This window comes from Aquarana catesbeiana, linkage group LG12 (genome assembly GCF_042186555.1).
Source record: "Aquarana catesbeiana isolate 2022-GZ linkage group LG12, ASM4218655v1, whole genome shotgun sequence".
In the NCBI taxonomy this organism is placed as follows: Eukaryota; Metazoa; Chordata; class Amphibia; order Anura; family Ranidae; genus Aquarana; species Aquarana catesbeiana.
Window position 1 is genome coordinate 230,897,895 of NC_133335.1, and position 15,056 is coordinate 230,912,950.

A 15,056-nucleotide genomic window follows, 5' to 3' on the forward strand; every position below is an offset into this window, starting at 1 on the left:
TCGCGCTCTCAGCACAAAGACAGATACGCATACATGAGGCCGCACGTAAAAATAACAGCCCAGTTCAGTGAGGCTGCATATACAGTATGTGTTATGTCGGCATCAAGGGGTTCATGGTTGATCGCTGCCGCTCCGACCAGCACGGGGGGAGAGGGGCGGCAAGCGTTCCACAAGGTGGAAGTTAAAATTACCTTTCCCTACGCATTTCGTCACATCCAGGAAGCCATCAGGGGGCGTGTCTACAACCTTTTGGTCATATACTGTATCTCAAGGCTTTGTGAAGATCCATGGAGAAGAAGGGAGCTTCATAGATGATGAAATGTTGTAAGATTTGTTCTTAGGCTTTGGATAAAATAGACGTGATATTATCCAAAGTGAATGGAGCTGCTTATATGTATATTTTTTTTTTGCTTTTGTGCTGCTTTTCTTTTCTCGCTGCTCTTTAGCGGTAACGCTCGGTGATAAAGATCTTTACCTTTTATGTTCACGCTTTTCATCCGTGGGAGTTATTTGTGTTTATTGCTGTCGTTAACATTAATGGTGTTCCATATGGCGCAGTCATGCACAGTCCTTTATCTTCAAGACTTTACAGACGCTCCACAAAGAGGTCATCCTACTTCAGAATGTAGCTAATAGTAGAATGGCTGAATATATGTCAGAAACTAAATATCTTCATTAATTCCATGGGGGGGATCATGCTCAGCACATGCAACCCTCCAATCATGGGAACAGCTTCTGCTCTCGGGTACGCAGTATGAAAATGTACCGCGTCTATGAGATTCACCCAGGATGAACTTTGAGGGCCTTGATGATGGAAACCATAAGGCGAGCAGCTTAATAAAAAGTGATACTAAACGTTCCTCATAAGAAACAAAGAATAACTGTATCTGTAAAATTGACATGGTGGCAATTTACGAGGCAGTGGGGACCGCGCACATCTGGGGAGTCCCCAAGGAAACATCAGAGGCCAAGGGGCCGCCCTACAGGTGGAAGCCTCACACTGCAATTTTCAGAGGCTGCAATGACTGGTGATGGTGTAAACCAGTGGTTCTCAACCCTGCCCTCAAGCACCCCCAAAGGGACATGTTTTGGGAATTTCTCTTAGATAAAATAGCTGTCCAAAATACCCAAGCCATTGACTCTGATTTAAAGCACATGTGCAAGATGAAGGAAAACCTGCAAACATGACCTGTTGTGGGTACTTGAGGACGGGGTTGAGAACCACTGAGAAACGAGAAGAAAAAGAGGGCGCACCAGCCTCGTGCATTATCCGTTAAACGTCTTTTTTTATTAAAAATAAGAAAAATATATTACTCTCAAACACATGGAAAAAAGTTCGTAAATACAAACGATCTCCAGATGACGACAATTAGTTGACTGACAAACAAACTCCAGATGGTAACACAGAGAGATATCAAGGGCCACTGCCGGCTGACGCGTTTCGAAGGGATACTTTCTTCCTCAGAGCCTAGTAGTGTTGTCCCCTACAGCTTCCCAAATATATACACACATACACACAACAATGAGCATTTGGGGAGACTCCTCCCAGAGCGGCCAAAAGGCGCCACCCATGTAGGTGGGTGGGTCACAACAGAGGGCAAATGCCCACTAAGCGATTCATACACTTCATACAGTGGATACATAAGGCGAGTAATATCCCGCACATGTGGAGCCGAAGGAACAGCAAAAGACATTAGTTGATAAAACATCAGATGGTACATTAAATGGTATTACGCTGAATAAATTCATTAAAAACAATTAATAATAGATTATATATTGAAGAATAAAATATTTTCGATATTGAATTCTCATTTGAGATTGGTTATCGATAATTGCTAGAAAAGAGAAAAATTATGATGAAATGAAGTGGAATTACATGAAAAATATATATATATAGATATAATGAATAATCTAAAAATCTAAAAACCTAAACCTAAAAAGTGCATATTTTATCAATTACAAGAGGGAGGGTCTAGGGGAAGGGGAGATGATGACTGAGTGAGTTTGTGATGCTTAACACCTCTCCGCAGATGTTCTATACAAACTACTAGTGTTTCCATCGGGCCTTTTAGCCTAATTATTGATATCAACTAATACTATTATTATTATTTTTGGTCATTGTCTTTTATAGTTTCTGGTTACGCCCCCCTAGTGCATACATAGATATTTGTATTGAGGGATATTACTCGCCTTATGCATCCACTGTATGAATCGCTTAGTGGGCGTTTGCCCTCTGTTGTGAACCACCCACCTACATGGGTGGCGCCTTTTAACCCCCTCTGGGAGGAGTCTCCCCAAATGCTCATTGTTTTATATATATATATATATATATATATATATATATATATATATGAAGCTGTAGGGGACAACACTGTTAGGCTCTGAGGAAGAAAGTATCCCTTCGAAACGCGTCAGTCAGCAGAAGCCCTTGATATCTCCTGTATTACCATCTGGAGTCTGTCAGTCAGTCAACTAATTGTCATCATCTGGAGAACGTTTGTATTTGTGAACTTTTTTCCACATTTGTGAGTAGTATTTTTATCTTATTTTTAATAAAAAAAAGATGTTTAACCACTTCAATACCGGGCACTTAGACACCTTCCTGCCCAAACCAATTTTCAGCTTTCAGCGCTGTCGCAATTTGAATGACAATTGCGCGGTCATCCAACACTGTACCCAAACAATTTTTTTATCATTTTGTTCCCTTAAATAGAGCTTTCTTTTGGTGGTATTTGATCACCTCTGCGATTTTTTTTATTTTTTGCGCAACAAATAAAAAAAGACCGGAAATTTTGAAAAAAAAAAAGTTTCTTTGTTTCTCTTAATTTTTTTTATAAGGAAAAACCGCCTAGGTTAATGAGATTATTTCAAAGGGTAAAGGTACCATCATCCCAAGTATCAAGTTCAAGAAAAGGAGGGGGGAGGGGGACGGCCGCAGTTAGCTGCTCCTGTCAGCCAATGTCTCCACCCCCCGACAGGGAAAAGAGGGGGACTATTACGGTACTCAATGTAAGTATATAGTGAACATAAGAGGTAAGAAAGGGAATAACAGATTTTATAAAAATTAAATTTTAATAGAAACAGTATTTAAAAAGTTACAATACCGCATACAGTTGCGATTTGAAAAAAACGATACATACAACCATAAAAAAGAAGAAGGGGGGGGGGAAGGAATACCGCAGAGTTGGACCAGTGGATTCCACCCAATTTTGATGGTAGATATAAATATAGCTTAGATTCTCGACCGGTTTCGCGGTTCTCACCGCTTCTTCAAGAGAGCCATATCTATAGTGTGACATAATATAGTTGTAACAAATACAGACATCTCAACAAATGCATATGATAAAATTAATTCCACAGCAGAGTTATTAATGATACATCAAACCATTACATACAGATTATAAACAGTAAGGACAAGCTCACCCATTCAGGAATTCTCTGTGGGTATGTAAGGCCCCATGTGATTCCCCCTGCGGCGGACACAGGGGATGACAAACAGCCTCTGGTGGATACATTTTGAATAAATGAATTGTACAAGTCACCAAACTATGATATCCAGAAAAAGGTGGGGTATAGAGGTGCCAGTAAAATATCCATCAGAAATTCCAAACCAGAGGTGCAGTGAAGGGGCAGAAAAGATGGTGTGATATTGCTTGAGATTTAGGGTACTGGGGAAACAAAAGAGGGAGGAGGGGGGGGGAGGGGGAAGGAAGCTGTAGGGGACAACACTGTTAGGCTCTGAGGAAGAAAGTATCCCTTCAAAACGCGTCAGCCGGCAGAGGCCCTTGATATCTCCTGTATTACCATCTGGAGTCTGTCAGTCAGTCAACTAATTGTCATCATCTGGAGAACGTTTGTATTTGCGAACTTTTTTCCACATTTGTGAGTAGTATTTTTATCTTATTTTTAATAAAAAAAAGATGTTTAACCACTTCAATACCGGGCACTTAGACACCTTCCTGCCCAAACCAATTTGCAGCTTTCAGCGCTGTCGCAATTTGAATGACAATTGCGCGGTCATCCAACACTGTACCCAAACAATTTTTTTATCATTTTGTTCCCTTAAATAGAGCTTTCTTTTGGTGGTATTTGATCACCTCTGCGATTTTTTTATTTTATGCGCAACAAATAAAAAAGGGCGGAAATTTTGAAAAAAAACGTTTCTTTGTTTCTCTTAATTTTTTTTGTAAATAAGTACGTTTTCTTCAATGACGGGCACTAATATGGCTGCACTGACGGGCACTGATAAGTCGGCACCGATGAGGTGGCACCAATGAGGGCTCTGATAGGCGGCACTGATGGGCACTGATAGGCAGCACTGATGGGTACTTATGGGTGGCACTGATGGGTACTTATGGGTGGCACTGATGGGTACTTATGGGTGGCACTGATAGGTGGCAAGGATGGGCATTGATGGTCACTGATAGGTGGCACTGAGGGACACTGATGGGTGGTACTGATTACACTGATGGGTGGCATTGCTGGGCATCACTTATTTTTTTATTTCTGTAATGGTGCCAATCAGTGCTCATTTGTGGGTCTCCCCAGATGTGCGCGGTCCCCACTGCCTCCTAAATTGCCACCATGTCAGTTTTACAGATTAAAACTATAAGTGGACAAAAAATGAATGATGCACCATCTTGCCAAAAGTATTGGGACGCCTGCCTTTACACGCACATGACCTCAGTCACAAAGTGGGGGGGGGGGGGGGGGGCTGATCTGTGTCAGACATTTGTGAACACTGCAACATAAAACGGCAGTTGTTAAGGACACACAGTGCTTTTAGCACACTCAATGCCATTCCATTACGGTTTCTATTTTATTCAGTGAAATGTGGCTGCTGATATATATATAGGGTATAATGGAGAACTTGTTTTATAAAAATTAGTGATATGTCCCTTTTTTTTTATTTTGTATTTTTTTACAGCTCGGACCCGGATCACCAACCCTCCAACTGACCAGAGTGTAATTAAAGGGACAAAAGCGTCACTGTCCTGCGGGGTGTCACATGACCCCAGCGTCGCTATAAGGTAAGCCACGCCTTCCATAGCGCCCCTTTTGATTCTTCTTCTAAGAAGCGCCCCCCACCTGGAAAATCTGACAAACCGGATAATGAAATGTAATAGAAAATAAATGTCAGTCAACAACGTTGATTGCGCTACTGCCCCGCCCTAACGTGGTTGTAAACCTCAGGCATGAAATCCGAACAAAGCATATCCCTCTATAGTATGTACTTGGCTCAATCCGGAGCACTAAGTGTCATTTCTGTCTGCTGCCTCCTTCCTCTGCTATCAGCAAGAATCACTTCTGACAAGTTTTCCCCAACACCAAGAGATAAAATGGTGACAGGGGAGTGAGCTCCAGCACACAGCCTGTGATTAACAGTCTAAGCTCTGTTCCTGTGTGAAGGGGGGGAGGGGTGTTTCTTTCTGCCAATCAGCTCTCTCTGAGCTCTGCAGAGAGTAACTTCAGCTCTCCGCCCCCTGCTTTCTGTAAGGTCAGACAAGCTGTATACATTCTGTGCTTTGGCTGTAGAGAAGAGAAAACTGCAGATAAACAGGTACAACTTATGTAGGAGGATGTTTTTTTTTTTTCATCTCTGCGTATCACCTGAGGCCACTCACTTCACTGGAGGTTATGGAGGGTTTACCTACTATAGACATCAAAATTGACCCATACACTGCAGTCCCTTAGGCTCCCTTTCACACTTGTGCGACTTTTCCTGCGACTTTGGACATCAGAGTCGCATGACAAGTTGTACCCCCCCCCATGATTCCCAATGATAACCATTCATATCTGTGCAACTTCAAAGTAGTCCCTGCACTACTTTGGTACGACTTTAATGCGAGTTGAGATCCATCGACCTCAAGTTTACACAGGCAAAGCCACGGCCGCAAAATCGCGTGACATTTAAGCCGCAGCAGTGTGAAAGGGGCCTTAGTCGCAATTGATTTTTTTTTTTATTCCTCCTCTTCAGGCCAATTCTGGAATTCCTCTCCTACATGTAAAAATCATTATTTTTTTTGCTAGAAAATTACTCAGAACCACCAAATATAAATATATAAATATATATATATATATATATATATATATATATATATATATATATGGTCTCTGCTTAAAAAAAAAAAAAAATAAATGTGTGTGTGTATATATATATATATATATATATATATATATATAATATTTTATTTTTTTTTTTTTATTTTTAGCAGAGACCCTAAGGGAATAAAATGGAGGCTGTTGCAATTTTTTATGTCACATGGTATTTGCGCAGCAATTTTTCAAATACAGTTTTTTTGGGGAAAAAAAAAACACTTTCACAAACAAAACACAAATGTACACCAATTTTTTTGTATACTGTGTAAGATGTCACGCTTTGAAATTGCACACGCTTGTGGAATGGCGCCAAACCTCGGTACTTGAAAATCTCCATAGGCGAAGCTTTCAAATTTTTTACAGGTTACATGTTTAGAGTTACAGAGGAGGTCAGGTGCTAGAATTATTGCTCTCGCTCTAACGTTCGCTGCGATACCTCACATGTGTGGATTGAGCGCAGTTTACATATGCGTGCGCGGCTAACTTATGTGTTCGCTTCTGCGCACGAGCACGGAGGGATATGGGGTGCTTTAAAAAAGTATATATTTTTATTATTATTATTATTTTTATTTTTATTTTTTATTACTACACTGTCCATTTACAATTTTTTTTATTAGCACTTTTATTCCCATTATAAGTAAGGTAAAAATCCCTTGTAATAGAAATAAGAGATGACAGGTCCTCTTTATTGAGAGATCAAAAATGCCGCAAATCTCTCCTTTACCTTTAAAAAGCAAAAGAAGAAAAATAAAAAATGTTGACACTTTGACTTTAACCACTTAAAGCGCCGGAAGGTTTTACCCCCTTTATGACCAGGCCATTTTTGTGCGATACGGCACTGCGTTACTTTAACTGACATTTGCGGGGTCGTGCGACACTTTTACCCAAATACAATTTTTGTCCTTTTTTTTTTTTCACACAAATAGAACTTTCTTTTGGTGGTATTTGATCACCTCTGCGGTTTTTATTTTTTGCGCTATAAACAAAAAAAAGAAAATTTTGAAAAAAAAACAATATTTTTTACTTTTTGCTGAAAAACACATCCAATAAAAAAAATGTAAAAAAATCTAATTTCTTCATATATTTAGGCCAATATGTATTTTGCTACATATTTTAAGTAAAAAAAAATTCCCAATAAGCGTATATTGATTGGTTTGCGCAAAGGTTATTGCGTCTACAAACTATGGGATAGATTTATGGACTTTGAAAAATTTTTATAGTTTTTTTACTAGTAATGGCGGCAATCAGCGATTTTTAGCAGGACTGCGGACAAATCGGACACCTAACTGACACTTTTTGGGGACCAGTGACATCAATACAGTGATTAGTGCTTAAAAAAAATGCACTGTCACTGTACTAATATCACTGGCAGGGAAGGGGTTAACATCAAGGGTTAAGTGTGCTCCTAGGAAATTCTTTCTAACTGTGTGGGGGATGGACTGACTAGAAGAAGAGGGACATCTGTGTTCCTGATTAGCAGAAACACAAGATCTCTCTCTTCCTCTATGACAGAACAACGGTCTCCCTTGTTTACATAGGCAGACCGCAGTTCTGCCTCTCCAGCGAATGATTGCGGTTGGCCAGCGGCCATTGCGGCCGTCGGACCTGCTGATTGGCTTCCCCTGTGTCCAATCACAACGGTAGTGTGGCTCCGGCGGCGCGCACGTGCACGCCCCAGAGTCGAGAATAGAAATCACGTACAGGTACGTGATTTTGCACTTAAGAGCCGCCCTGCCCCTGCCGCAGTATATATATATATGTGTGTGGGGCGGTCCTTGAGTAGTTAAAAAAAAAAAAAATCATGTCTTTAAGCTCAAGAACCAGAAGTGACGTTGATGATCGCTCCAGTCCTACAAGGACCTAGAGCCGATTGGTGGCCATCTTGCCCTCCCTCGACTTCCTGCCTAGCCATCGGTGGCATAGGATCCGTTCCAGGCTTACCGATGGCTCCAGTAAGCTCGGAAACGACCGGGAAGCAGAGGGACACCTCTCCCGCCACCTCTAAAAGCGATCTACTGCTGGCATCACTTTTATCAAAAAAACAGCTACCTAAGACCCCTTTCACACTGCAGGCGTTTTTCAGGCGCTTTAGCGCTAAAAATTGCGCCTGTAAAACGCCTGAAAAAATGCCTCATCTGCAATCCCAGTGTGAAAGCCCGAGTGCTTTCAAACTGGGGCACTGCACTGGCAGGACGTAAAAAAAAAAGTCCTGCAAGCAGCATCTTTGGGGCGCTTTAGGTGCGGTGTAGTCATCTTACGATGAATCTCTCCCCAAATCACCCCCCCCCCAGAAAAGGCCTCCCCCCCTTCCACAGAAGTCAGTAAATTATCACAACTTCCTACTATAAACTCCAAAAACTCTATTGGTTTTTATTTTTTAGTATACAGTACAGTATATTATTTTTTAGTACATTATATAATAATATAATTTTCTGCATGGGCAGCAGTTTTATAGGGATCGATCATGGGGAAGGGAACATGTATTGCAGAGATGTACTGCATATAATTTTTTTTTTTTTTTTACTTCTCCCTGACATGCCCATTAATTCATTAGGTTCGGTGTTCAGTTTAGCACTTATTGGGTCACTTACGATGAATCTCTCCCCAACCTACCCCCCCCCCCCCCCCCCGGAAAATGCCCCCCCTCCCCCCACAGAAGTCATTAACTTACCACTTCCTACTATAAACCGATAAGCTCCAAAAATCCTCATGTGACCACCTTCTCTCCTGATATCCTCAGTTTCTTTTATCCGCAAATCCCTTTTGTTCTAATCAAGCAGAACGCGGGGTCACCGACCCCGCACCCAGCCAGGGCCCCAGAGGAGCCCCAACTAATTAACAGGAGCTCGTTCTTCTCTCTCTTTTTCACCCATAAATAATGAGGGGAAATTAAACATTCCTAATTGGTGGCTGACAGCCGGTGGGGGGTGGTGGGGGGGAGGAACCCGCCGCGAACTCCGTGAAAAATTTAATAGGAGTTAAAAAATTAATCTTACTTAAGTTCATCCACGCTGAATATTTTATTTGGTGGTATTAATTCCTCTGTATCATTCCGTGCAGAAGCATCTTCCTTCGTCTTTTGAGATATAGCTGGGGAGTGGACGGAGGGAGGACAGCCAAGACCAATGATCCGATCAAGTCGTTCCTCTCCAAACAAATTGGTCCACAGCTACGGGGGGGGGTATTTTTTTCCGGGCTTTTTGCAATTTCAGTTCGTCTGGTTAGTTTTAATTGGTACACTATGATAGTTTTAGCCCAGTTACATTTTTTCATTTTTTTTTTTTTTACAATGTTTTTTTTACATCTTTTTATTAACTACTTCAGCCCCGGAGGGTTTTACCCCGTAATGACCAGTCCATTTTTTGCGATACGGCATTGCGTTACTTTAACCGACAATTGCGTGGGCGTGGGACGATGTAGCCAAACAAACTTCATGTCCTTTTTGTCCCACAAATAGAGCTTAATTTCGGTGGTATTTGATCACCTCGGCGGTTTTTATTTTTTTGCGCTATAAACAAAAAAAGCGAAAATTTAAAAAAATATATATATATTTTTTACTTTCTGCTATAAAACATATCCAAAAATAAAAAAATAAATGTATTCATCAGATTAGGCCAATATGTATTCTGCTACATATTTTTAGTAACAAAAAAATTGCAATAACTGTAAATTGATTGGTTTGCGCAAAAGTTATCGCGTCTACAAACTACGGTATAGATTTATGGACTTTTAATTATTTTTTTACTGGTAATGGCGGCGATTTTTAGCGGGACTACGACATTGCGGCAAACAAATCTGACACTAATGCCCTGTACACACGATCGGACATTGATCGGACATTCCGACCACAAAATCCGATGGATTTTGGGCCAAACTTGTCTTGCATACACACGGTCGCACAAAGTTGTCGGAAAATCCGATCGTTCTGAACGCGGTGATGTAAAACACGTACGTCGGGACTATAAACGGGGCAGTAGCCAATAGCTTTCGTCTCTTAATTTATTCTGAGCATGCGTGGCACTTTGTGCGTCGGATTTGTGCACGCGCGATCGGAATTTAAACGATCGGATTTTGTTGTTGGAAAATTTTGTATCCTGCTCTCAAACTTTGTGTGTCGGAAATTCCGGAGGAAAAAGTCCGATGGAGCTCACACACGATCGGAATTTCCGACAACACAATCAGATCACACTTTTTCCGTCGGAAAATCCGACCGTGTGTACAGGGCATTAGTGACACTTTTCGGGGACCAGTGACACCAATACAGTGATCAGTGCTAAAAAAAAAAAAAAGCACTGTCACTGTACTAATGACACTGGCAGGGAAGAGGTTAACACTAGGGGGGCGATAAAAGGGTTAACTGTGTTCCCTGGGTGTGTTCTAACTATGTGGGGGATGGGCTCACTGGGACAAAACAAAGATCGCTGTGCCTGATTACTAGGAACAGACGACCTCAGTGTCATCCTCTGTCAGAACGGGAATGGCGCTCTCCCCCAGCGCACAGCAGGCGCGTGTGGCAGGCGCATGCGCCCACATTGTCTATTGCATGAAACAACGTACAGGTGTGTTGTTTCACGCAATAGAACTGCCCTGCCACAATGTATATGCGGTGGGCGGTCTTTAAGTGGTTAATTTTATATTTCTTTAGTGCTTTTTTCCCTATCCCTAGGTACTCAAATAGCGTTATCTATTGTTGGGGTGGATGTTGAGGCAGCCATCTTGGGCATGCTCAGTAGAATATAGTTTTAGCTCAATTACATTTTTTTAATTATATTTTTTATTTACATTTTTACAATGTTTTTAACATTTTTTATTAATTTATATTTCTTTGGTCCTTTTCTTCCTAAGTACTCAAATTGATTTATCTGCTGCTGGAGTGGATGTTGAGGCAGCCATCTTGGACATGCTCAGTAGAATGTAGTTTTAGCTTTATTCAATTTTTTTACATTTATTTTTTATTTCTTATTTTTCAATTTTTACAATATTTTTAAAAAAAGTTTCTTAATTTATATTTCTTTAGTGTTTTTCTACCTATGTACTCAAATTGCTTTATCTGCAGTTGGGGTGGATGATGAGGCAGTCATCGTGGGCATGCTCAGTAGAATATAGTTTTGGCTCAAAAAAGTATTAGACCCCCTGCTGATTTTGTACGTTTGCCCCACTGACAAAGAAACGATCCGTCTATAATTTCAATGGTCGGTTTATTTTATCAGTGAGAGACAAAATAACAACAAAAATATCCAGAAAAACGCATTTCAAAAAAGTTCTAAATTGATTTGCATTTTAATTAGTGAAATAAGTATTTGGTTCCCTATCAGTCAGCAAGATTTCTGGCTCCCAGGCATCTTCTATACAGGTAACGAGCAGAGATTAGGAGCACTCTCTTAAAGGGAGTGCTCCTAATCTCAGCTTGTTACCTATACAAAAGACACCTGTTCACAGAAGCAATCAATCAGATTCCAATCTCTCTCCACCATGGCCAAGACCAAAGAGCTGTCCAAGGATGTCAGGGACGAGATTGTAGACCTACACAAGGCTGGAATGGGCTACAAGACCATCGCCAAGCAGCTTGGTGAGAGGGTGACAACAGTTGGTGCGATTATTCGCAAATGGAAGAAACACAAAATAACTGTCGATCTCCCTCGGTCTGGGGCTTCATGGAAGGTCTCACCACGTGGAGATTCAATGATCATGAGAACGGTGAGGAATCAGCCCAGAACTACACAGGAGAATCTTGTTAATGATCTCAAGGCAGCTGGAACCGTAGTCACCAAGAAAACAATTGGTAACACACTACACCATAAAGGACAGAAAACCTGCAGTGCCCACAAGTCCCCCTGATCAAGAAAGCACATGTACAGGCCCGTCTGAAGTTTGCTAATGAACATCTGAATGATTCAGAGAACTGGAATATTGTGGTCAGATGAGACCAAGATCGACCTCTTTGGCATCAACTCAACTTGCCATGTTTGGAGGAGGAGGAATGCTGCCTATGACCCCAAGAACACCATCCCCACCATCAAACATGGAGGTGGAAACATTATGCTTTGGGGGTGTTTTTCTGCCAAGGGGACAGGACAACTTCACGTCATCAAAGAGACGATGGACGGGGCCATGTACCGTCATATCTTGGGTGAGAACCTCCTTCCCTCAGCCAAGGCATTGAAAATGGGCCGTGGATGGGTATTCCAGCATGACAATGACCGAAAACACATGGCCAAGGCTCAAGAAGAAGCACATTAACGTCCTGGAGTGGCCTAGCCAGTCTCCAGACCCTAATCCCGTAGGAAATATGTGGAGGGAGCTGTAACTTTGAATTACCAACTGTCAGCCTCGAAAACCTTAATGGCTTGGAGAGGATCTGCAAAGAGGAGTGGGACAAAATCCCTCCTGAGATGTGTGCAAACCTGGTGGTAGGGTTGCTGCCTCATCCCTTTAAAACCGAACACATACAGGTTCTGTGTCTGATTAAGGTGGTAATTAAACTCCCTTGGTGCCTTATCTGCATCAAATTAGCCTCAGAACTTTTGTAACTCATAGGTGTTGGTGTTTAAAGGGATGAGGTGACAACCCTACCTGGTGGCCAACTACAAGAAACGTCTGACCTCTGTAATTGCCAACAAGGGTTTTGCCACCAAAGTACTAAGTCATGTTTTGCGAAGGGGTCAAAATACTTATTTCACTCATTAAAATGCAAATCAATTTATAACTTTTTTGGAAATGCCTTTTTCTGGATATCTTTGTTTTTATTCTGTCTCTCACTGTTTAAATAAATAAATCGACCATTAAAATTATAGACGGATCATTTCTTTGTCAGACGGGCAAACGTACAAAATCAGCAGGGGAGCAAATACTTTTTCCCCCTCAATGTATGCCATTGAAAACCATATAACCTACTTTCCATGCGTTTTTGGTGCAGAAAAAAAAACGCACTGGACTGCATGTGGTGGGAACTGGCTCTCAAGGTTAAGAAAAAAGAGGGGGGGGGGGGGAATGCACTGGACTGCATCAAAAACGCGCATGCAGAAAAGCATCTGGAACTCATCCAGGCTGCGTTTCTATGGTATGAACTGATTCGTAATTTACAGAACGGTAAATTCTCCTTCTAGCGCATATCTGAGAAAAGTGCTAATTCTTGTCGTTACCAAAAGTAAAGTAAAAAGAACTCGGCAAACTTTGTTAGACTTCAGAGACCAGACCGCAGATAACTTTGCTTTGAAGGCACTTTATTTGACGAAATACCAATTATAGTTGCCGATTCTCCGTTTTTATTTTCTGCCCTAATACGATCGGTGAACATATGTATGTATTGTTGCATTGTACTATATTTGGAAGGCTGTTCAATCATTCATCCGCCAAGGCGGGGAAGTGAAGGTACGAATAACCCATCTGGAGATCTAGCGGTAAAGGAGTCATGCTGAGATGAGGCTCATATCTTATGTGTAGCACATTCTATATATACATCCATATATTCACTATCCATATGTATGGAGGCCGGGAAGGAGGAAGATGAAGTCTCTGCTTACATTTTCCTAGTTTTCAAAAAGAATAATAAAATAAAAAAGAATAATAAAATAAAAAAGAATAATAAAGCGGTAAAAGTCACCAAAGGCTACAGGTGGCCAATTGGTTACTAAAGTGTATCTAAGCTGTAACAATGGACTTTATTTGCCCCGTTACATTTACCATTGAAAACGTTTTGTTGGATCTGTTCAATAAGCGCAAAACAAATGGCGATTCTACTATGAATTCAGGGAGTTCCTAACTTCCCGCAGCCCCTACTCTGTCCACCTCAGAGATATGGCGTCGCGGGGGGGGGGGGGGGTTCCCGCTGTTTTTCAGCATTTGTGTGCAACATTTATGAGCTTTGGCATTTTTTTTAGTTAGCCAATAGAGAAAAATATAGTTCACATTTGTTGCTATGTTTTTCAGTTTATTTATCCGCTTTTATTGTTATTTATTCATTTTTTATGGGATTAAAAGTTGGGGTCAGGGGTTTATTTATGTATTATTATTTATTTACTTTGTTAGGTTAAGGATTAAGGTTAGGGTAGTGTTAGGGGTTAGAGTTTATTTTAGGGTTAGGGGGTTATTTTTATGGTTAAGGTTTAGGATTAGGGGGTAATATTAGGGGTTAGGATTAGTGTTAGGGGTTAATATTCGGATTAGGGTTAGGGGTAATATTAGTGTTAGAGGTTATTATTAGGGTTGGGGTTTAGGATTAGGGTTAGGGGTTAACATTGGGCTTAGGGGTAAATATTAGGGTTCACGTTTAGGGTTTAGGATTAGGAGTTAATATTAGGGTTAGTGTTTATTATTAGGTTTAGGGGTTAACATTAGGGTTTGGAGTTAAAATTAGGGTTAGGGTTTATGAATAGGGTTAGGGGTTAGAATTAGGTTTAGGGGTTAGGATTAGGGGTTAATATTAGAATTAGGGGTTAATAAGGTTTGAAGGTTAGGATTAGGGGTTAATATTAAGGTTTAGAGGTTAGGATTAGGGGTTAATATTTGGGTTAATGGTTTAGGATTAGGGTTAGGGGTTAATGTTAGGGTTTAAGATTAGGGGTTAACATTAGGGTTTGGAGTTAATATTAGGGTTAGGGATTAGGGGTTAATATTAGGATTAGAGTTTAGGATTAGGGGTTATTATTAGGGTTAGGAGGTAATATTAGGGTTAGAGGTTAATATTAGTGTTAGGATTAGGGGTTAGAGTTTAGGATTAGGGTTTATTATTAGGGTTAGGGGTTAGAAATAGGGGTTAATATTAGGGTTAGGGGTTTGGGTTTAGGATTAGGGGTTAATATTAGGGTTAAGGGTTGGGGATAGGGTTTTTATTTATTTATTTATTTTATTTATGTATTTATGTATTTTATTATTTATTTATTATGATTTATTTTCATTTAATTATTGCATTTGAGCAAAAAAAACCCTCAAAAACATGCAACAAAACACACTAAAAT

At 40.7% G+C, this 15,056-nt stretch overlaps 1 protein-coding gene across 4 annotated transcripts in view; it reads left to right on the plus strand.

Moving 5' to 3' along the window:
* SDK2 (sidekick cell adhesion molecule 2) overlaps positions 1–15,056 on the plus strand; it is an 818,277-nt gene that overhangs the window by 639,897 nt on the left and 163,324 nt on the right. For all 4 annotated transcript variants that reach the window (XM_073606891.1, XM_073606893.1, XM_073606892.1 and 1 more), the window contains exon 12: positions 4,928–5,030. In XM_073606891.1, coding sequence (XP_073462992.1) covers positions 4,928–5,030 — 103 coding nt within the window. The remainder of the gene's footprint in view (positions 1–4,927; positions 5,031–15,056) is intronic.